This window comes from Lissotriton helveticus, chromosome 4_1 (assembly GCF_964261635.1).
Source record: "Lissotriton helveticus chromosome 4_1, aLisHel1.1, whole genome shotgun sequence".
NCBI lineage: Eukaryota > Metazoa > Chordata > Amphibia > Caudata > Salamandridae > Lissotriton > Lissotriton helveticus.
Genome location: NC_136063.1, coordinates 1,429,426,017 through 1,429,449,709, shown reverse-complemented (window position 1 = coordinate 1,429,449,709; position 23,693 = coordinate 1,429,426,017). Strand labels below are relative to the sequence as shown.

Genomic DNA, 23,693 nt, shown 5'->3' with positions numbered 1-23,693 from the left:
GGTCCGGGCCAGACCTCTGCATCAGGGTCTGCTGCTCTAACCATTGAGCCACACTTCTCCACTTAATACAACATTACCAAGTTTCGCAAAACGTTTTCTGAGTGTTGTGGAATTATATATAGAAATTGTGTACATAAATCATCATCAAGTTTACCTTTTCTGCAGAGGTTTTACTCAATCTTTGTGAATCAGTAGGAAACCACGTGGAAGGTATCACAAAAAAACAGTCCCTTCCTGCTACTGGAAACAACATTACAGTTTTTTGTTTACATACCAAGCCTGGTGCCCTAAAAACGTTCATTAAATCCTGTTGTTTAATCTTGAATGGACTACATACAAAATGGTAGGCCAGAGAAGTTTCTCAAAATGTTGATGGTGCCCTTTCTCACCATATCCATTAGCCTTTTCCAACCAAGGATTTGAGGCAGAAACATCAACCAAACATCATGAATGCAATACAGTACAGTGACTGTAGCTTCGTCCTAAACAAACTTCAAAAATGGTGAGGCATTCAGACTGGTTGGATCAGAGCTTGCCGGAAACATGCTTAGTTCTCTGGCCCAACCTATGGTGTTAAAGAGCTGGAGTGTGGAGTTCTACATTGCTGTTCACTAGGCACTATGTTTAGCATGCCATAAATGTTAATGTGCTGTATACAATCCATGCCAAAAACACAACGTTGGAAAATAGCTACAATTATTTTATTGCATGTATATGTGTGTTTAATAACTTAAGTTTAATCAAACCTCTGTTGATTTCACAGACGTTTACAAAAACATTTACTGATATGCGAACAAGATTGATATAAAAATCTTTAACACTGTTGTGCACTGCGCACAATTTTAATACTACTGTGTACATCATTCGATTAATCAGGAGAAATTATGGGCCAAAAAAATATACTTCCATTTTGTAAATATGAAAACATTCTGCTGAAGTACCATGAGTGGGAATAACGAATGGTCACTGTTTCATATATAATAAGGACGTTCATACATGGAGAACATCTTTTTGAGTTGTCTTGGTACTTCTCTACTAGCACACGTCATCAAACACTCTGTGCCTAAACTTAAGACTCTGTACTTAACAATAAAAGAGCCATCAAAGTTTATAAAATGCTTATGCTACACGGAGACCAAAGAAGACATGGCTGAAAAGAATCACTCTAAGCCTGATGGGTGCAGACCTCACATTCGGAAGACAGCAACTAGCCTAGAACTGAAACTCAACAGACCTAACGTTTCCTTTAAACAGGATTACCTACATCAACAACACTTCATGCTGTAGTTTGCCTTCTTAAAACGTCTTTCAGGAAACTCAACTGAAACTGAATAGTATTCTACAGTGATCTCTTCTTCCCCACTCCAAGCAGAGATCCTCCATGCAATGCCAAGTACTTTGAATGAGAGGAGAGATGAAGACTTGAATTTGTTGATACACAGCATAAGAAAGGCTACTGTGGACATTAATAGTCTTGACATACAATATGGCAGACCAATAGCACTTGAATTAATCACAATGAAATAGTGGTTAGTTGAAGGAACAGAAAACTGATCAAATACACCTTTGAAAAGGCTTCAAGTGTTATAAAGGTAAGCGACCAATGACACATTTTGCACTGCTACCTGGAGAAGGCTCTTTCTCCCCTCTAGATTCTATAAGACGTTTCTTGATTTTAAATAGAATTACTAAAAGTGTCCAATTTTAATAAGAAATAAAGTAGCTAAGGATTCTTAGTTGCATTGCGCCCAGTCAGGGTGCTTTTAAAACAGCCTGGCCTGCGAGTCCTGTGGCTCACTGGTAGGTGATATGCATTTGATGTCTTAACCTCACATCCATTTGATTGGACATTGGCTAGGGCTTATGAGCACTGGCCAAACAAATTGCTAGAACTGTGTCATTTAGCACCTCAAGACTACAGTAAGGACTACAAGAAAGGATCTTCGACTGAGACTGTAGCCTTACTCTCTCAGCCAGAGGGGCACATTAATGATCATTCACTACAGGAAAAAGCAGAGAGAAAAGGACTGCCAGTCAAAAACTAGTTTAAGAGCAATTGACTCTGAAGGAGAACCCAAAGGATGCTCAAGTGCAGATTCAACGAGAATTGAAGCTGGATTTTGTAAGTTTCGCTCGATGTGGTTTTAGGTTTAGGGTCAATCCCCATCGCCAATCCCATTACATAACTCTCTCCTGAAAGGGGAGAGATGAGAATCCTATAACGACATCCAAAACATTATGAGATCATTCATTCCTGGCAAATCCAACAATTAGAAATAATAACAGAGTACTGTAGATCTCCTATGGAAAAAAGTCTTTGGCATGTTCAAGCAGTATCAACATTTGACGCACGATATACACCAATACTGTAAGGGACAGACCCTCTCCTAGTCCCTTTGATGTCAGTAAATTTATCATGCAAAATACTGAATGTCTTGCTTCCAGACTTCATTTTTTGTGGTTTCAAAACAAAGCATGAAATGGAGGAAGGGCATCTCTAGGACGTCATCTTGTCCGGGTTCTTTTCACTACAATGGTGCCTGCGACAATGTCATAAGCTGTTCGGTTGTGCTGAAAGAACAGTAACGTGATGAAAGCAGGAAAGAAGAAAGCGATGGAAAAATTCTTGATCAATGCACGAATCGTCGACCTGAAATCGAAAAAAACATTGCTTTTAAAACACTTGGCATTTACAGTATCATCATACTTACATTTCATACCAAAGAAATCACCTGGTATCTTCATTTTACATACAAAATGTTACAATTATCTTGCAAATCCAACCTTCTACCCAAGGCACAGAAAAAGAACAAAAAAGGTACTTAGCTATAAAAACGGTCTCCAATCACCATTTCTTTTGACAAATTAGTTTAACACATTTGAATTAATGGAGAACATTCCAACCCCTACCTCTCCAATGCAACCTGAGTTTGAAATTGAAATCTATTGGGTTTGTTCCTTTATGGCAATAAAGAACGTTGAAGTTTCCATTCAGGTGGTCTCTACAGAGAGCCACAGTATGACATGGAGTTCTATAAAGATGATAGTTAATTATAATAATTAATAATAAAAAACACCATAGGCTTCTTATAATAAAGTAGGTCAAGTTTGTACTTTTTTCTACTATAATAAATGGGAGAGCATCAACAACCATGACCATTCTTCATGTTATAAGCTTCGACATGAACGCTGATATGTAGATACGACACATTATGTCATGTCTTAGCGGGGCGATGTGCCCTTTGCCTGGTGAATTTAGGTAGACCAAGTCAAGTGTTGCTGGCTGTGTGCTACCTTTAAACTGAAGTAAACTGCTGTATGACGGATGCTGTGTCTGGCGTCCTCTGATGAATGCGTGTGCTTGGTATAACTTATTGGACAGAGATGATGGAAGAAACCTGGTAGCAGACTATATTGTATTGAGTTGACTAAAGTAGACTTGGAGGGAGAGGGAGAGAGAGAGGGGGAGAGAGACAGGAAGAGGGGGAGAGGTAGAGGGGGAGGGGGAGAGAGGGAGACGGAGAGGGGAAGGGAGAGAGAGACAGGGGAAGGGGGAGAGAGACAGGGGGAGGGGGAGAGAGACAGGGGGAGGGGGAGAGGGAAAGAGGGAGAGAGGGAGACAGAGAGGGAAAGAGGGAGACAGAGAGGGAAAGAGGGAGACAGGGAGGGAGAGAGGGAGGGAGAGAGAGAGAGAGAGAGAGAGAGAGAGAGAGAGAGAGAAGCAGTAAGTAAATGAAGTCCTTGTGATAATTTCCCTTTGATATTCTAGACTCTGAGGGCCTGGATCCTGCCAGATGCTTGATGAATGAAACCGCGAGCCTGAAATGCAATGTTGGAAAGTGCATAATCCACGAAAGTGCTCAACAGCAATGAGGCACATATCTTGAGACTCCCTGTAGCAGGGGCGGCTCTAGGCTCATGGCGGCCCTGGGCAGGGAGCGTAGGTAGGGGGCCCTGTAAGAGGGGGTCCGGGCGGGGCGGAGCACGGAGGCCAGTGAAGAGGGGGGGGGGGGTCAGGGTGTTTAGAAGTTTAGAAGTGGAACAGAGCCGGAGGCCGCCAAATCCCTGCCAGGGGCCGCCACGCAAATATGTATCCATCCTCAGAGGATTATTATATTTAGGATATATATTGGCGTGGTGGCCCCTGGGGTTTGGTGGCCCTGTGCAGGTGCACAGCTTGCACATGCCTAAGGCCGCCCCTGCCTGTAGAGCAGGATTACCAAATCGCATTTCACATACAGAGACTTTGGAGCTTACATTTATTATGGAAAAAAGTCAATCTACACACAAATCGCGGAAGGCAAAGTGATGCTGCCTAAAAAGTACAGACTGTTTGAAGGCGTGACTCGTGACATGGGGCAGCTTGGCAACAGTGAAGTCACCTGCCCAGTCTGGAAGTCAGTCAAACTTGTAGCTGAAACTATGACGTCAGCCTTACCACCTGGAGTTAGCGACAGTGGATAAAATGTTAGAATCAGATGACTACGTACAAAAGAGCTGATCAAAAGTCAGTCATGTTACTTTGTGAAATACTAACAGGTTTTTTTCAGATTCTGTCGCATGTCAGACCACTGACTGATTTCGTTGTAGTATTCCTTCCTGGGCAGTCAATCACATCTGAAAAGCAGACTGCGCAGTGTGATGAATCAGTCCTATATCAGTACTGCATCTAAAAGGGTGATAGGTTTGGAGCAAAGTCATGCCCTAAGCTTCAGATTAAACTCCGCCCAATCACTACTGTATCACATGATGAAAATTAAGGAAACAAAAAAACAGGACAAGAGCATTTGTGAAGCACATGGTTAGCAGGCTGAGGGCCACTTGGCAATATTTGCAGATATCAAATTTTTATTGTTGCACAACTCAAAAGACATGTATTTTATCAACCTGAAAAGGACCAACGGCTAAATTGACCCGCTCTCAATTGACTCTGCGACATTAGCTTTAATCACAGATCCCTGCGAGCATTAGTAGTGTGAGCCATCAGCCGCAGTTTGCCACCTTAACGCATAATGTAATTTTGACAAATTAAAAAATCGGTACCTATATCATATTGTACTCCTACTTTAATTTTCTCCTACTTAAAGACTGCAGTTTTTTCCCCTCCCACGTACATTATACTTTATTCTTTCCCCAATCCTTTTCTTTGTACTTACAGTATCTTTTTGGCTCTTTAGCTTTTCTTCCATTTACTGCGACCCTATTTTCTATTTAACCTCTTCTCCTTTTTTACATATATGTAAGATACTATGAATTGTAAGAACAAACATATTTAAGATTTTTTTGCTTTTTTAAAATATCGGGTTTGGGATTGAAACCCTGGTCAAGTCTACCTTTTCCATGAAAATCTAACTATTTATGTGGAAAAGGTATTTTTCAAATTCTGACATTACACCAATATGGAAATTCTTCAACTTAGCGTTGTCGGGCTGGCATTCTACATAGTGGGTTTCCGTCATAATGACAGAATATTAGGAAAAAATACTACAGGTCATAATCAAGGCAGGATTACATAGGACATTATTGCTCTAAAGCAGAAAAAAGTGCTGAAAAAGAGAACAAACAATGGTATGTATTGGTAATGTCTCCCATAGTGTCATCAATAATTGTTTGAATGATTTCAGGAAACAGGCATTTTCCACCTCGGTAATCACAGGCATCTTTTGTTGGAAACTGAGGGACAAAAAGTGCATTCTAGGAGGACAACAACTTCAACCACTGGCTCCACAATCCATTTTAATGCCTAGAACTTCTGCAGCTGTAAAGAAATGTACCTGAAAATGATGTGTGTGTTTGTACAATAAAGTAGAAGATAATTTAATCTTATATAATAGTATATTCACAGGCAGAACACATTATGGGTAGAAGAGACTAATAAACACAAGCTGTGCATTTTTACTATACACGTGACACAAAAATTGAGTACATACCCTGTCAGGCTAACATTTGTGGAAGGAATAACTAAGACACGATTGGGTGCCAAGAGCACAGATGTATCGCAGGTCACAACTCGAAGACCAAGCAGAAATTTTCCCGGTGTGGCACCGCCTGCTCCCCAAATGCAGATAACCTTCAAATTGAAAAAGATCCACAATAGTCATAATGTAGGCCACATGATTAATATTTTTTTCCTTGGAATATCTAGAATAGCCAGTACTGCAGATAAGCATTAATATTGCTGCTTTTTAAGTTGCAAAGATTGGATCGATGAATGGTTGTATGACAAGAGGGGTGAGACAAATAAGAACATGGCGACAAAGTATATAATTAAACTAGTAGTTGAGAGAAGAAGGCATAAAGGTCATATAAAAAGTCAACAATCATCATTTTAGATCTCTTTCATTGAGCTCTTCAGAACAAAGCCAGCGGCAACTCTGCTTGGTGTAGGGCAACACCTAGTCTCTCCACAGTTGGACCACTGACTTGCAAATTTGCCAGCAACACTAACTATGGACGCAATTCACAAACTTCCTTTGTGCACCCAAGTAGCACTAAGGGCCACATGTATCAAGCCTTATTGAGGTCACAAACTGTTTGTGACCGCAAAAAAGGCATTTCGTTATGTATGAAAGCCTTTGTATTCGCAATTTAGGTAACCACAATTTTTTGCAATTACCTATATTGCTAACGCAAATAGGGAATCACAATTTGCGAATCCCTAATGTGCAGGTAAGAAGTCTTTTCTAAATGGGAACTGTGCATTTAGGAAATTAATGTTGATGGTAACTATGTGCGAATTCTGAAAAATGCAAAACAGCGCATTTTTCAAAGTGCCATGTTGCGCACATATGCCCCTACGCCACCAAGAAGCATTTGTGGAATTCTATGATCAGAAAGTGTTTTTATGACAGTGGAAAAAAACGTCCTGATGGCTTACCCACTTATTGTAACCTTACCATAAAACCATATATTTGGTGGTATTCACTTACCTCTAGCTAGTAGTTTCCTACTCTGGCAATGCATGCAAATTTATTTCTCTGATTAACAAGATCAATGGCCTTTTAAGACCGGAACAGTGAAGAGAACAACCATATATTAAAGGAGGTTTAGGGAAAGGGCTTTCTCCAAACAGAATAATAGCCTCCTATGGAAAGCAAAAATTGTTAATAGGCAAATACACAATTCCTCATAACTGTGAGAACTGGAGAACTCTTCGAAACCTATAGGTGTCACAAATTTCTTAGACCCCTCCTGGAATTCCTTTTGGTCCCATGAAAGACAAATCCCTTCCAAATGTAGGAGTTTAAACGACAGAAGTCGATTCACAGTTTTTACTATGAAGGGCTTTGTAAATCAAGATCCACGTTCTTCTTAGTTAGCAACCACTAAGGTTAAAAGTACAACAGTGCCGTTTCTCCACATTTTAATTACGTATTCAAGTAATTTACCTCATAGAAACAGACCAACAATCTGTAGATGAGGGCAACAACCATCATTTTCTGTAAGTCTTCCATTGATGTGTCTTCGTCTATCTCTTCGATTATATAATGCATTGCAAACTTTGAAATGTCCCTGCAGAGGAAACACACTGAAGACTTTAATATATTCACTCACAATTATGCTGTTTTGAATCATTCTATATTCTAGTACAGTTTTCAGTTTAGGGAAGAAGATTGGCTCAGTATGTGGTTTCATTTATTGGTCACATTTACATTGTACTATGTCTTTACACACAAACTTTAGATTACATACAGTCCACATTAAACAGTTACTTAACTTGTAAATTCTTAACATAAACTCTAACCCCAGGTGGCCATTTTAGTTTACATGTTCCACAGTCACAGGACCAATTCCCTTCTATTGCCCACTAAAGTAGAAGCCTGCACATCTTTGAATCTTTGAAGCTACCACCACCACTGCATAGTGGCAACATAAATAACAAACCTTCATATTACATACTACAGAATGCGTTTCCAAAGGATGTATGACATTACAACGCATGCTTTTACCACGCATGCCTTTACAACACGGTTTTTACAACGCATGCCTTTACAACGCATAGCGCTTTGGGGTGCTGGATAGTGAATAGTTTAATTTACTATTCCAACTCCAGTCCCCGTGGACACTAGGGAAGGTGTTGGATAGTAAATTAAATCTATTCCCTATCCTAGAGCTCCCCCCAGCGCAATGCGTTGTAATGGTTTGCGTTGTAAAAGTTGCGTCGTAAAGGCACTGCGTGGTAGAAGTTGCGTTGTAAAGGATGTTTCCCGTTTCCAAACATCTCCTGACCTTCTTTAGTATGAGACCCTCGTTCCAAGAATACTTAAAGTTCCAAAACAGCATTCTCATGCCCTACCTCATGTTGGGAAAGGAAACCAGTTTTATTGTATACCTGAAATTATTGACACCAACATTTAAGATCTAGCTTACAGATGGAGGGTGGCCCTCGACAAAGAAGATTACCTCTGTTTAACAGAGATTCAGGTTCCCTATTTCCATACACCATCAGATGCAAGTCACTGCCTGTCAAACTATGACCTGCTTAAGTCTATCCACAGCTTTCCCCAGGTGGATATTTGTTAGAAACAGAAGTAAAGCATGTGTACCTTGATTACTAAGGAGTCAAGTGTTATTCAGGTTATTTAAATGCCATTTAGGTCTTCATCCTGCACTTGATTTTCTCTTATAATGAAATAAAAAGAAAAGAATTGGGTCAGCCAAAACATTGGAGACATCTGTCGATTAGTCCAGAGATTAAACTATTTTCCCAATGAACAGAAAAGCTTAACACTATCTCAGCATTTGTTAATCAAACAGGTCCAATATATTGGTTCCAAGGATCCCAAATCTCATTTAACTTCTTTGGGCAGCCTATGGCTTCATACACTACCATTTTCACTGGATCCACCCGTCCATGTTGCTACACCAGACATCAAATTTGTTTGGATCATCGCTTCTCCAAGGCGGTATTAAGTTGTGTTTCCCCACTACAATCCGACTGACCCACAAGAGTTTAGAGTATTTAGGCCTCAGCAACAATGTTCCTTCCATGGTAACAGGCGATCTAGTCACTTCTTCTAGGACTTTTTGAATTAATATATAAAACACTGTAATCCTGCACATGGGTACATGGTATGGTGCAGGTGGTATGGTATTGCTGCCTCTCAAACATATAACTTCTTGTGCCCCCCCTACTTTATACAAGACGGTATGTGTACAGCAGACCCTTTTAAACTGCTTGCACTGCACCAAGCACAACCCCACTAATATTGATTAGTGAATATAAAACTGGTTCATTCAGGTTTTATATGTCCATCCTTAGACACCAAACAATCCCATAAGCTCCCACCTAAAGCCATAAAAACAGAATCACATAAGTATAACAGTACATTTTAAGCCTCAAACTGGCCTTTTGCTTAGGAAAAGTTAGGGCCTCTTGTGCTCTTGCACCAATATATCCCTTTAAATAAGGTGGACTATTCTACACACTACCAATCACTGGCAGTGTAATCAATGAAGTGCTGAACTCTAATAAACATGTCTGGTCTGGTGTTTCCTCGTTTGGTTAACAGCAGATACCCAAGCAAGACCGGGGAAAGGGAGAGAAGGGTTGCATGGATATTTTCTTCTACTTATTTCGCGAGTCCACATAAGAAAAACACCACAAATAATCTGGCCTCCGGCAGTGAACTAACTACCCATGAACATGAATGTTGGCTCACCAAAGTACTTTTTGAAGTTACTTTTTTAACTATATCTTAATTGCATTTTCAAGTACAATATTTGCAAAGAATGGAGGAAGAAATGCCTACAATAGAGAGACCATTATAGGCAAGCTAAACCTAAGCAAAACTGTCAGCATTCCGTTATCCACCAAACAGAGCCAGTCTTGGAAGTCCACATTCTTTTGATAGCATTAAACCCCCTCTTCATTGTTTCTGAAAAAAGACATATCCTGTGCTGCGCAATGTCCAAGACCTCTTTGCTTTACAAGAATTCTCTTCCAAGCTCCAGGAGTCAAGAGGCGTGCCCTGCAGGTCTCCGTTTCTACTTCAATACTCTTGGGGTAAATACATTGGACTCCTTTTCACCATCTTTTGTGGTCTTGATCTCGCACACAGTTTTGCTTTCTCAGCATTGGTTCTTCTGTTTGACGTTAGATCTTTATCGCACATCAGAATGGCACTGCTGTGCTTACATTTCACGGAATAATCATATACGCCAAGCAGTTAACGTGTTTTCATTGGCCCACTGCTACAAAACTCAGAGTGAATGTATATGGACTATCCTGCCACAATGTAATCTGGTTTAATTTTTACTACTTATGGAATGCCTTTACACAGTTTTTTTGCTAGCTCCTTTATAGTGTCCGGTTGAATTCCAAAAGGGTTGCCATAACCCAGATAAAGCAGGATGTTGGTGATCCAGTTTTACAGTTTTGAAGCAACGTTTAACCGCATCGCTGCGGCGGCTATTCCGCCACAGCGCTAAGGGGACGGGGGGGGGGGGGGGGCGCGCGCGCGGCGGGCGCATGCTGGTGACGGAACCGCTCCGTCACCAGCCACGGTTGAGCTGTGCTCATAACGGAGCGGTTCCGTCATGGCCCCGCCCGCTCAATAGAACGCGCCGCGCAGGCGCGAAATTAGCTCCGCGCAGGCGCGTCGGGCGGGCCATGACGGAACCGCTCCGTCATCAGCACAGCGCCACCGCGTCTGATGACGGAGCGGTTCCGTCATCAGCACAGAACCGGTTAAGTTAAATCATACCACTTAGGGCCTGGGAGAAGATCTCAATCCAATGGTGGCTATGGCACAGAGCAGACATCTTAACTTAGGGCAATAATGTAAAGAATGTATGCAGTACAAAAACAGAAATAAAGTCTAAATGCAAAACGATAAAAATCCCAAATGTATTAGAAATAGAGTTATATTCAATAAAACATTTTTAAAAAAAAATTCAAAAAGCCAATAAGGCAAACCGGAGATATCAATGTTTCAAGTTTTAAGTAGCAAAAGAGCCAAGAAGCACAAAGTGAAAATAATAGTCAATGGTCATGGTAGACCATAACATAGGCGCAATATGAGGCTAACCACAATGAAGCATTGGTTGGGTACACTAACCAGGTTTGTCATGGTAAAAGATTTTACCTTCTGAAGTTAGTCCTTTCAGTCCCAATCCACCACAGGAATAAACTTCTAAAGACTCCCATGACCTCAAGGGAGTCAATTAGCGACTCATAGGTTGTTAGGAAGAGGCCAACAGCAGGTGCTGTCCAGTTGCTAAAAAAGGCCTCTTGTAGAATGGTGAATAACTGGATTGTGAACAGGAGGTCAGCCTTATGACCCTTGAAGTCCAATTCTTTGTCCTGTGTACAAGAGAGAGCAGGTCCAGTAGTTCTCCAGTCGTAGACAGCAGGTCTAGTCCTCTTCAGTTCTTCCTCAGGTCCAGAATTGTTCTGAAGTGGGTGCCTGGAGATGCCAAATGTACACCTGGCATGATCTAGTGAATTGGACTCCTGGACCTGCCCTAAACAAAAGTTCATGGAGCCAACCCTACCCAGTTTTGGCATTTTCAAGATGGCAAAAGTCTTCTGCCACATTCAACTTGGTTTCTGAGGGATGGTGAGGTATGTGGGGAGTGTCCTATGGTAATCCTCCCACATTTAACACTAAAATCCGGTTTTGGACAGCCACAGTGCCCTCAATAAACCCAGAGACAGCAGTCCCTTTCTTCCAAGTGCCCCCAAGTGTTATATGTAAAGCCCAGGGACAGAAGTCTGCTGTGATAAAGCAGGTCCTTCAGCGATCAGACAGTGGATACACAAAAATTATCTTGGTATCCAGTTCTCTGCACACCGAAGTTTTATTTGTAAACCCAGTAGACCTGTCAAGCATACTTTGACATTCAAGTAGGATTTAACTCTAATCTCGAAAAGGATGCTCACAGACCCTACCCTACATACAGTGAATTTCCGAGAAACTCCTGGGAAACATTTCAGACCTTTTTCAAACCTATTCAAATGCTTATTACTAGCTGGCAGAAATGACAGAAAAAAAATGCAAATTTAGCCTCCATGAACTTGAACTTTAGGCAGTGAAAAGGTAACTTTCTAAGATGCATTTTTTCCTTACTATTTCTTAAAAGGCAGATTTTTCTGCTAAATTTGATTTTTAATAACGTAAAAATAGTTGTAAAAAATTTTCTCTAGCTATTCCCACTCCTGAGATACAATATTAGGGCTTTAATCTGTACTCTGGTTTTCTATATAGGACAGCTAGGCCCGCCAGAGTAAAAACAGCTTTTGGGTGATAGTCACTGTAAGGACATATTAACATTACATTTCTTCATGTCCTGCTTTTAAATACCATGCACCTGTCTTGTGGACGGACAACAAGGGGTGTCTTTTATATATTTAAAAAGGAGGTATTGATTTATTTTGACAGGTCAAATTGAAGATTAAACACTAGTACAGTCTGACTACACAGGGTAGACTCAAGCCATGTTTGTACTGCTGCTGTAGTGGATATCACAATATGTGCTACAGTCCACTGATGGCATTTAACTTCCAATCCCTGGGGACATCTTCTACCATATACTGGGGTCTTATAGTTATGTTAACTATACCACTTAGGAATATGCAAATTCGACCATGTTTAAAGGGGGCATAGGCCCTTTACTGCTGATTCACAGGGGAAAAATGCTCAGATTTATAATACCAACAAAAATATGGGGCCCAGCAAGAGGTGAAAATAAATCCGAGATGACCATGCAGAAAAGGCAGATGTCCTACAATGGGCACTCCAGGATTAAGGCACCAAGTACTGAATATCCTCCAAGAAGCGGAACCTAATTTTGAGTGTGGTGCACATCACTTCAGTAGGACCCTAAAAGTGTCAGTTCCCATAACATACCCAAGTCCATGAGCTAATATGCTTATCTAAAATACTAAAGATTTCAGTATCTTTCAAGTAAACAGCTGCAAGCTCATTTGGGCCCAGGGGAGATTCACTTATTTATCCCACTCTTTTTTCCCCGTCACTTTGTTGTGTTGTAGGACACGGGTGATAATGAGATAATTAAATACTGGATTAGATTTTGACATAAGTATTGCTCTTTTAAGTGGGATGGTTTCAGTGTGGGCAGTAGGTTGATCAAGAAGAGAAGAGTATCAGGAGTACGAAGCAGAAGCAGCCGTTTGGCAGAACTACAAACACACACACACACACACCCCAGCACCTACAGAGATGCAGCTATAACATCAAAGATAAGATTGACTTTCATTTCCTTTATCCAGTCCCCAATTTTTATTTTATTTTAAATGTTAAAGAATAGAAAAGCAATGCACTTTGTGAAACAACAGTTCTGCCTACATGTGCAGCTGTTCTCTGGGATGTTGGCAGTACGGCCCCATCTCCCACCATCTGCACACAACAAAGCTACATAAATCTTCACTGACCGAGCTATTTCAAATCTGTGGTGAATTTTCTGAACTCCTTAATCAGGTTTGTGTTTCCTGGCAGTCACAGAGTCTGTATGGTGTACTATTCTGGAAGAGCTCCAGATGTTTGTGGTTTCTGCACACCATATCTTATTAGATCTGTAAAAATGTCTTCTAAGATGTTAACCACCAGTTACTGTTTCCTTACCCACAATGAACTTAGAGGAGCTGCAATGCTTACTATAACATGTTTAACAAACAGGTGCTTATCTTCTTGCAACAAATGTCATGGCTATTTACATTCTCCTTTGGCGACCAATAAGAAAACAGCAAAAAATGTCCTACTAGAGAGTGTGCAATGGTGTAACAAGAGTGTATGGTATTCTCTGAGCTATAACAAGCAAGAAAGACAATAAGAATCTGGTTTGGGGAGAACAACGAGAGCACCAGCAAATCCTACAATTTGCCTCCTTATATTCGTAGATCCGAACACATTTACGTACTGTGGTACTAAACCCATATCCCTTTCTACTAAAGGCAGTACGTCTTAGGCTTCCAGGGAAGTCAGTTGAACGTTATTAAACATAAATGGGCAGAGCACACACGCACTTTATATCTTAAATAATTCTTTGTGATTGGTGAAAAAAATATCAAAAGTCCTGTGAACCTTTTGTAGTTTTCAAATGAAGCAGCCTGATTAAAGAACAAGACAAGCAGTGTCGACACGTTTCGTCCCACACTCAGACTTTTTGAAAGGACCAAAACCTTGTACTACAGCAAGACGTGTTTAGAGCTCTCTAATCAGAACGATGTTTGGAGGTATAATTTGGACTGCTTTTGTTATGGCAACCAAGCAAGGGTCATCCTTCTACTACTGATGATCTACTAATCCAGTCCCAGTAACCTTGAAAGCCCAAAAAGTTACTCATACTAGCCTAATCACAAAGGCATTCCTGAGTATGTAAAGTAGTACTTTTACATGGCTTTGTGAAATGGTCCAACACATCTTAAATGGAAATACTGAAGTACAAACAGAGAGGAAGCTGTCACTTTACTTTAGGAAGTTGGACGTTTTGGGGCTGACTGACAAAGGCATATGAGACTATAGAAAGAGTACTTGTGTGGTTCTACTGCTGGTATTCACAACGTACTGAAATGATGTTGTGAATTGGTTCCAAATAATAGTAGAAGAATTAAGTCTTAAGAAAGGATGAGTTTTAGGAGAACTTTAATTCTTTAAAGCAGGATTGGATATGTCACAATGTATTGGAACATGGAGTTGAACCCCTAGACAACTTGTATTATGTTATCCAGATACTAAAAAGTTTAAGGACTCATGAGTTACTCTCATACAATGTGTGTTTTTTTGCGCTACCCATTTTTGTTTTATAAAACTAGTTTAGAATCCAAACAAAGTAGCCCATCCATCAGAGTTGTATAATGGAATCGGAGATATCTTGATTTTTAACTCAGTCAATTCATTTTGGTGAGAAAGCAACCACACTATCTCTTGCTGATGAGCACAATAAAAATTGCTTATTTTGTTCTCACTTTTTGTAAATTTGTTTGCGCCGAAACTTAAAACGTCAAGCAGGAATGGGAACAAGAACAGAATATTTCAAATTACTTCACTATTCAATTTTCACAGGGCTTGTGAACTTTTTACGCTGGCTAACCAACCATGCAATGAGTCAGGCATTCCCCTGTCTCTCAGCATTTTTACTCTAAGAATCTTCATGTATTCTACAGACACCTTATTGATTGTGGGCCATAACCTAAATATTGCTCTTTTGGGTGAATATCAGTTTATAAACTTTATTTCGATTTGTTAAGAAAGATCATAAAAGTTGAAGCAGCCTGAACAGTGAGGCCAAATAAACAGTACAGCATGATTCATTAACAGGAGACTTCTCATGTATAAAACTAACACCCTGGATGTCCTACATAAAACAGTTAATACAATTAAAAGTTTTAAAACAAACCCATAGTTTAAAAGGCCCTATTTTAAAAAGTTATATTTACATTAAAATTGATTAACTAGGGGAGTGAAAACACTGTACAAAAAAGTACATAATACTATAATCAAGTTACATAGATATGAAGCACGTAATCAGTTAAGAGTGTCTAGTTTTATTCCATCTAATCACCCACACCCAGCCCAGAAACTTAGCAAACGCAACCACAGTCGGGCCTTTCACTGAGGTTTTTAACATTTGGAAGGCCTCGCTACTGGACCTAGTGCCAAGATTAGAGCAAACAGGTTTCAACCAAATCTGTCTTGGTTTAATGTAAGCTTGGCATACAAAAAGAATAAGAGGCAACGTTTCAATCATATCTGGGCAGAAAGAACACGTTCTACTATTTGTATTACTCCATTTGGAGATAAAAGAATGTGTAGGCAAAGATCCCGTCCTGAACTGTTGGAATAATTTCCTATCCTGTGTTGACGTGATCAGGTTCCAGTACCCCTCATACTTGGGCTCGTATTTTGTTTCAAGAAAAGCTTTGGCCAAGAGGCTACTGGAACAAGATGCAAAACGTTTCATATTAGTCAAGTTCCAGTAAGCTGCCTTTAGCTCCAATTTGCTAGGGAATGCACTTCCCGCTGGGGCGGACCATAAATGAGCCATACCCAGCTCACATAATAAGTTTTTAACACAACTAAAACACCCAATTTTCCGGTTGACATCCAAGTCCCTCACTTCTAACAGGGCCTGAGCGTAATGTGTGAGCTCTGAAGTCACCCAAAGCCTCCTCCAATAAGCTAAAAGCCTGTAATGTGCCACATCTCTCACTAAATGGCATCCCAACTCCAGAAGAAGAGGTACTAAGGGAGTGGTTTGGGGGAGGCCGATTAGGGACCTTAAGAATTTGTTCTGCCCCACCACTAGAGTTTCCAAATTGGCATGTCCCCACAACTCCACCCCATACAGGATTGATGCACCAATTGTTGCGTTGTAGATCTGCAGCACAGGAGCTATAGGTTTAGTATGAGAGCGTCTGTGCTCCTTAAGCAATGCACCAGAAAGTTGTGCGTGTTTTACAGACAGACAGTTAAATTGCGGCTTCCAGGTCAACTTTCTATCAATTAATACCCCCAGGTACGCAAAGGTCTCGGTTGGCTCCAGTAGCCCTTCATTCATTCTGACATCGCTGATGACTTTTTTATAATTATGCAAGACCATATACTTTGTTTTGTCGACATTTACTATAAGGTCGTGGTCTGCACAAAACTCTTCGAATCTTGAGAGGGCACATTGAAGTCCCTGTCTCGTCTTCGAGAGGATGAGAGTGTCATCTGCGAACATTAGCAATAGGGTCCTGACCCCAGCTAAGATCAGAGCATCTGTGGGGAAATCTTCAAAATAGTTAACTACCCCATTAATGTACATGGAAAAGAGGGTCGGTGCTAGGACACATCCCTGTCTTACACCCTTTTCGACAGGGAATTTTTCCGTAATACCACCTGCCGTGTCCCATCTAACCTGAGCAAAGTTATCAATGTGTAACTTAACCACAAGAGCTAAAAGTTCAGACGACATGCCCAGCTTTAGCAGGGTGTGCCACAGCTTAGGGCGTGGAACCAGATCAAAAGCTGACTTCAAATCAGTTTCAGTTTCAGTTTTTATAGTCTTTATTTCGAAGTTTTCCTTCATAAAAGACATAACATACATAAAAATTTTCAGAAGCAAAAAGAAGAGAATGATATTAATCAAAATCAAAATTTAAAAGGGATAAACCTTAATATAAGCAAATAACCACTTAATACATTTTTTCTTTTAGCAGTTATCAACAAAAAAAAACTATACCAACAAAATCTGGAACAGTTTCCATTATACACAATGTTAGAACCAACGAATATAACAGACAATATGTCCCAGATCATAATCAGTCAATTTCAATTTCGAAATAATCTAGTTAAATTAATGATGGACGCTACTTGCTAGCTTCTTTGATATACCTTGCTCGGATTACCCAAGCCCATCCAAGATATTTTGCCAAACCAATAGACATCCATTCAGCTGTATTAGTTCTTAGTATGTGTATTGCTTCTTTACACACCCGTATTTTTGTTCGACGACAAACTGGTTTGAGTCACTTCAGACGGGGTGCGCGATAGGCATGACATTCGAATAAGAAATGGCTCTCAGTTTCGTTAACATCTAGACAAAAGGGGCAATACATTTTCGGACTATTCTGCCATTTGTTAGTAAATTCCCTAATTGGTAAAGTGCCTACTCTGAATTGATGATAGAGTTTTCTATCTAGGCCTTTGGTGATGTTATCCCAATACGTCTCAAGTTGGGGAATTACTTTATAAACTAAGAAGGTACTGGTAAGTGAAGAACCAGCTGAAAGTGAAATCATGTCATTTTTAACAACTGACCAGAACAACTGTTTAAACTCATTCTTTGAGGGAAAGGTTTGATTACCTGGGTCTGACCAATGTAACGGTAGACCCATCTTAAGGAGGGTTGCTTTAATACTTTTGAACCAGGGTGTATATATCCTGAGCCAAAAGACAGTTGAACCTCCCGAAGCTCATTAGCGAACATTATCAATTCTGGGGTAGACCAAATTCTTCTCCATAAAGCAACCATTCTAAACAGGGCTTGATTTTTAAGAGATTGGCAGCCCATATCGAGCAATAGTGGGATTGCGGGGGTTGAGGGCAGTAAACCTACCAAACTTCGAAAAAATGTGTTCTGTATTTTATCTAGTGGTACAAGATCAGCATGACCCCATAGATCAGAGCCATAAAGAACGGCCGAACTAATTTTGGCCTTATAGATTTTCGTGGCAGGAAGTACTCTTTTCGTGAGGGAGCAACGCTGTTCCTTCACGAGACACCCTGATAACCTAGCTAGTTTGAGGCACATAGCCTCAATCTGTTCTTTCCACCGCAGTCTATAATCAATAGACACGCCTAGGTAGGTCATTACCCATACTTGCTCTAATGATACTTCGTTCATGGTAACATAACCCTTACGGGGTTTATATTTTGTAAATACCATAAACTTGGTTTTCGAGACATTAATCTCTTCAAATCTACGAAGGCAGCATAAATGGTGCCTCTCCCCAAAGTTACCGTCCGCCAATATATAAGAATAAACTTTAAAACCTGATCCACTGTGCTAATGCATTGCCAAAACCCCGCTTGCAAGTCAGAAAGGATGTGGCAATCCTCCATCCTTGCCTGAATTCTGCATAACAACACCCGGGCAGAAACTTTTTGGATGCAGTCAATCAGGCTTATGGGCCTGTAATTACCTGGTAACGGACGATCACCTTTTTTGTAAATCGGAATAATTACTGCTCCTGCCCAAGAGCTGGGCAGCTATGCCCCTTTAGCGATGACATTCAACAAAAGTTGGATATACAGTGCCCAGGAATCAAGGTCTTGTAAAAACAAGTCCGCAAGATGCAATCCAGCCTGGGAGCCCTGCCTTTCGGAACTTGGAGGAGAGCCTTTTCCACTTCTTTTTTGGTTATGTGAATAGTGGGGATAGGGGACGGCATTACAAAAACGTCTTGAGCTACTGGACCACATGCAAACTGGTCTTTGTAATGAGAACCCAATTTTCAGGCGCCACATAATTCATTGGAATTTTGCTCAGGTCCCCACTCCCCCAAGTGCCAGAAAGCAGTCATATCTTTCCTGCTACATGCATTAAGTAGGTTAGCCCAATGTGCTTCATCCCAGTCCTTTTTAGCCTGGGACTGGGCTTCCTTATCGGCCAACCTTTTTACGTTAATCAAGCCACCATCCTTGCTCCTGATGGCAGCCGCTAAAGATCTGTAAGCTGCGCGGCAGGAAGAGTTATACCATGGAGCAGATTTGATTTCTGGCATGGTTGTATAGCTAATTTTTTGGGTTTGGCAATTAAAACACTTTTAAGACCGTTGAAAAGCTGTTCGTGAACCTGTGCGGCTCTGGATGAGAATTCATCATGTTCAGGATCAAGCTGAAGGGAAACTATGGCATTAGTTACTAGTATGCTCATTTGACTCAAATATTCAACCTTATTGGCCACATTTGACCATTTAAGGTGCCGTGTGTCATTTGCTGTGAAAGTTTCCACACATTCGACAGATGGAATCCCTCTTCCTTCCTGATTTGGGTACCAGTCCCGTAAGGAAAGAAGCAAAGGATTGTGATCACTTTCCAAACGAGAGTGTACCTTCATGTCTATCAGGTAGGTCCAAAGCTCCTTGTTAATAAAAATATAGTCTATGCGACTAGTACGTTGGCCACTAGCATAGGTCGGCGACCCATTTTTATCTGATACAGTACGCACGTTTACAGCTCTTACCCCATGTTCCAAAGAGAATACTTTTAATTGAAGTGCTGAGCTTGTCCACTTCTTTATTGGCGTGAGGTCATGAGAAGGGATCGACCATTTAACATCCTCCTCAACACTAAAATCAGATCATGGAAATCAAGGGGTTCGAAAGTACAATTGAAATCTCCGGCTATTATTATGTTGTTTTGGCCTCTTTGAATGGTTAAAAAAGCATCGAGCAATGCTATGGTTTCTGAGGACTTCTCCCCTAGCAGGCCACTGGAATAAACATTGATGAATAAAAAAAATCAGAAAAATTACCTTGATAAAACCTAATGATAAGAATATCCCTGGAGTCAATATAAATTTCCTCTATCCTGTACTGCAAACACTGCCTAACCCAAATTATCAGACCCCCTTTGGGCCTTCCCCTTTCACCCTTCTCTGCACTTTTGTAAAATTAATATAACCTGGGAGAAATACCTGATCCAGCGCCCAAGTCTCTTGGAAGGACAAAATATCTTGTTCCTCAATAAAATATGACCAATCGAGTGAGGCAGTTTTACTTATTAGCCCCGCTATATTCCACAATATAATTTTTAAACAAGCACAATTGTGCGTGGGGTTTGAGATACTTGGATGTGGGCATGGACCACACCTAGTCACAGGGGGGTCGACAATGTTTGGAATAAGATTAATAATTGGGGGTGAGCCACAATCTGATGCCCTACTTTGTCTAGATGATCCAAAATTATTACGCTGTAATGGGCCGCAAATAGCATGAGAAAAAGGAAAGTCTGTCCGTGAGGGAGACAGAGCTAGGTCACCCGAGCTCAAGACAGCCGCAAAAGATGGAATCTTGTCGCAGGAAGGCAGACGACACAGTCAATCAATTTCTTCCAAATTGGAAAGCATAATTAAAACTATTGTAGGTAGGTACATTATATTCATAGAATCCATGGGGATGGGGTATAGCTCGATAGTCACCCACCCCAGTAGACAGTATTGGAGGGTTTTGGTAAAAGAACCCCAACGGTAGAATACTAATGTCTTCCTCGCTCAGATGCCTTTACCCTGCCCTATCTAAAATGTTTTTCACTAATAAGGGGGACCCAAAATTCAACACCACACAATCCCCTCTACATGTTTTTGGCGATCTCCCAATCCATGAGATTCTATGAATCATTTTAAATTTATGGAATAAATGACTGCCCAACCCGATTTTGTTGTTTAGAAAGTGTAGGGCTTTGTTCCTGAGCGACACCCAGTGTTCCCCATTTCCTAGTTGTAATGGGGGTACGTTAGATAATATAATAGTGTAGGGCGTGGTAGCAGGAGGTAGATTAAGATAGTCATTTGGGTAAGCCACGCCACCCCCTGTTCTACCCTTCTTAATGCCCCCGATTAGTTCCCTCACGGGGGCAGTCGTTGAGATACTGGGGGTATACTGCTAGAGTTTACAAGCAAGGGTGGAACTGCTGGATTGGCGCCAGGGCCAGCTACCTTATTAGATGGAGTTGTTGGCAAAGATAGAACTCTAATGGGATCAATGGGATAGTCACTAACAACTTAAGAAGATGCAGGTTTTGGAAGAAGAAGTTGTTGCTCAATTGTATCTAGTCTTAGGTTAATATCAGACAACTTGGTGAGTAAAGGATTGAGCAACGCTGTTAGTTTTTCTTCGATTTTAACCAAAAAGTGGGCTTCCAGATCACCTGACGCCTCGCTAGGTGGGGGGGGTGCAGTAGTCTCTGGTGTACTAAGTATACTGATATCTTGGATTCCTTGGGAGTTACCTTTATTGCCACGTGCAACCCCTCTGGTTTTTGCCACTTTGTTATCCTGGATAGTAGTAAGTGGGAATCCACCTGCTTTCCTTTTCTTTGCAGCAACTGTTATGGCACCTTCCCTGCCCTTTGCCTGAGATGTTCGCTGGTTGCGAGTAAGGATCTTGGCTGGGGGTGGGGGAGTGGGAGAAAGCAAGCGAAAGTGTTGGGGATAAAGTGCCCTATGGAGGCGCAGGATCAGGAGATGTCTCAGTGATTAACAGGGGGCCAGCAGGAAGAGCTTCTGATGAGGTTCGGCAAGGCTCTAGAGAGAGTCCAAATGGGTGTGTATACAGGTAAAGCGCACTATCACCTGAAAGGTATCTTGGCGCTGTATACCGCTGTGGAACCCTTCCTGGCTTTCCCTGTGAGATGCCCCCTTACTGGGCACCTCCAAGGTGAGGCCAGGCATCCTATCGCTTTCGGGGCCGTTGTGGAGATTAAGCAAGCTATTGCCCAGAGTTGCAGAGTGGGACCCATGATTAGAGTAGGCACCTAGGCGAGAATTATCGAGTCCGTGGACATTGAGCCCAAGACCCTGCCGCGGCGGGAATTGAACCCTGGTCCTGGGCCAGACCTCTGCCTCAGGGTCTGCCGCTCTAATCGGTGAGCCACACTTCTCCAGTCTCCTTTGCGTAAGCTCAATTTCATGTATGAGGACAGATTCAGCCTTCAATAAAAATGTGTTGAGTGTGCCTACAACACCTTGCCGCCCTGCCCCCTTTCAACTGCCCTTACTCATGATTAGTAACTAAAAGGGAATACTGAGACAACGGCTAAATTAACAAATGAACAGCAAATATATTTATAGTCCAAAAAACACTGACCAAGTTCGTTAATTGCATCCAATGTCCAGCGAAAGGGGGGTGGCCCTGTCCTGTCTCCTCCTGGCTTCGACGGGCTCGGACTGCCCGCCCTTGGCCCGCGCACGTCCCGTGCTGCGGGAGCCCTGCTTCGCTTAAAAGCGCCTCCTGGCGCAATAGCGTGACGTGGATGGCGCTCCCCAGTGGTGCCGCTAGGGACTCTGGGACGTGTGGTCCCGGCACGAGGAGGGTGGCCGAATGACTCTCTCGGCGGTGGTCGGCGAGAAAGCGGCGTCTCCGCTGGGCATGACAACACAATGCGCCCGGAAATCACCTCCAATAAGTGGCACAAGGTTCCATAGACTCCCCAATATCTGTTCTACAATGTACTTTTTGATATTACTAATCTGCTGGGCCTTGCTGCTTACATTTTGATCAACTGACTGTTCCCTTCTTGCAGTGGCAAACATGCAACAAACCCCCGCATGAAGTTCCACTCAGATGTATTTTAAGACAATAAAATACAACATCATGCAGTGCTCTACTTCGCGAAGACCATAGACTGCTTCATACAAATTCATTCTACTTACCTTATCCCACTGAAATGCATGATACTTAAAATAACAGCAGCTTTTATGAAGAAGAGGATGAAGAAATCCACCAGTTCTGCAATAAACCTTTGTACCAGGGATGGGATCACATATTCACGACCTGCAACAGAAGAAGACAATCACTGACAGCTTCAGAGAAGTGAACACTGAAAGTCTGATCAATCACACTCAACATTAATGGCTCTAAAAATGTTGCCCAGTAAAGAAAAAAACACATTTTCTGTGTCAGACTCTAAGAGATTATATACGAAAAAATGGTGGCACTCACGCACACGGAAAAAACATCCTGCATGCCAAGACCATTGATTTTTTTTTTTTTTTTAAAATAAACACCCACTATGAGGACTGTTTTCTGAAAAGCAAAAATGAATGACGAGGGCACAAAACAAATTCAATAGTGATGGAAATGCAGCCGCGCAGCAGCGGATACATTTTCATCAGCACAGCAATCCAAAAGCTCAGGTGGAGATCTCCAAAATGACAGCCAATGGAAGAAAGACCTCTCTAACCTACTGGGCCGCTAGCAAGGGTCTCAATGACCCCACAGTGATTAGCAAGTATGTTTTAGGATTGAACTGAAGGCACAGTATTCTCTGTTTACTACTTTCCTGATGGAAAACGAAATCCCTATGTGCTATCGAGGAATTATGATTTTGAGGGGTGACCCTCCTCAAAGCATTCTTAGAGATTGTGGTCCCATACATCCACTGAGTGTTAAGTTTTCTAATCCGATTTTTGGAAAGCATTGCAAATTTTTTAATGTGTATACTGGAGTGCTATATCTGGAAAAG

The 23,693-nt window shown here is 41.4% G+C and overlaps 1 protein-coding gene across 1 annotated transcript in view; it reads right to left on the bottom strand.

Moving 5' to 3' along the window:
- Positions 1 to 679: 679 nt before the first annotated feature.
- Positions 680 to 23,693, bottom strand: part of FAM8A1 (family with sequence similarity 8 member A1) — a 69,052-nt gene continuing 46,038 nt past the window's right edge. The window contains exons 2-5 of the mRNA XM_078687969.1: positions 22,882 to 23,002; positions 7,389 to 7,512; positions 5,931 to 6,070; positions 680 to 2,650 (exon numbers count right to left, since the gene is read on the bottom strand). Of these exons, the coding sequence (XP_078544095.1) occupies positions 2,506 to 2,650; positions 5,931 to 6,070; positions 7,389 to 7,512; positions 22,882 to 23,002 (530 nt within the window). The 3' untranslated portion in view covers positions 680 to 2,505. The remainder of the gene's footprint in view (positions 2,651 to 5,930; positions 6,071 to 7,388; positions 7,513 to 22,881; positions 23,003 to 23,693) is intronic.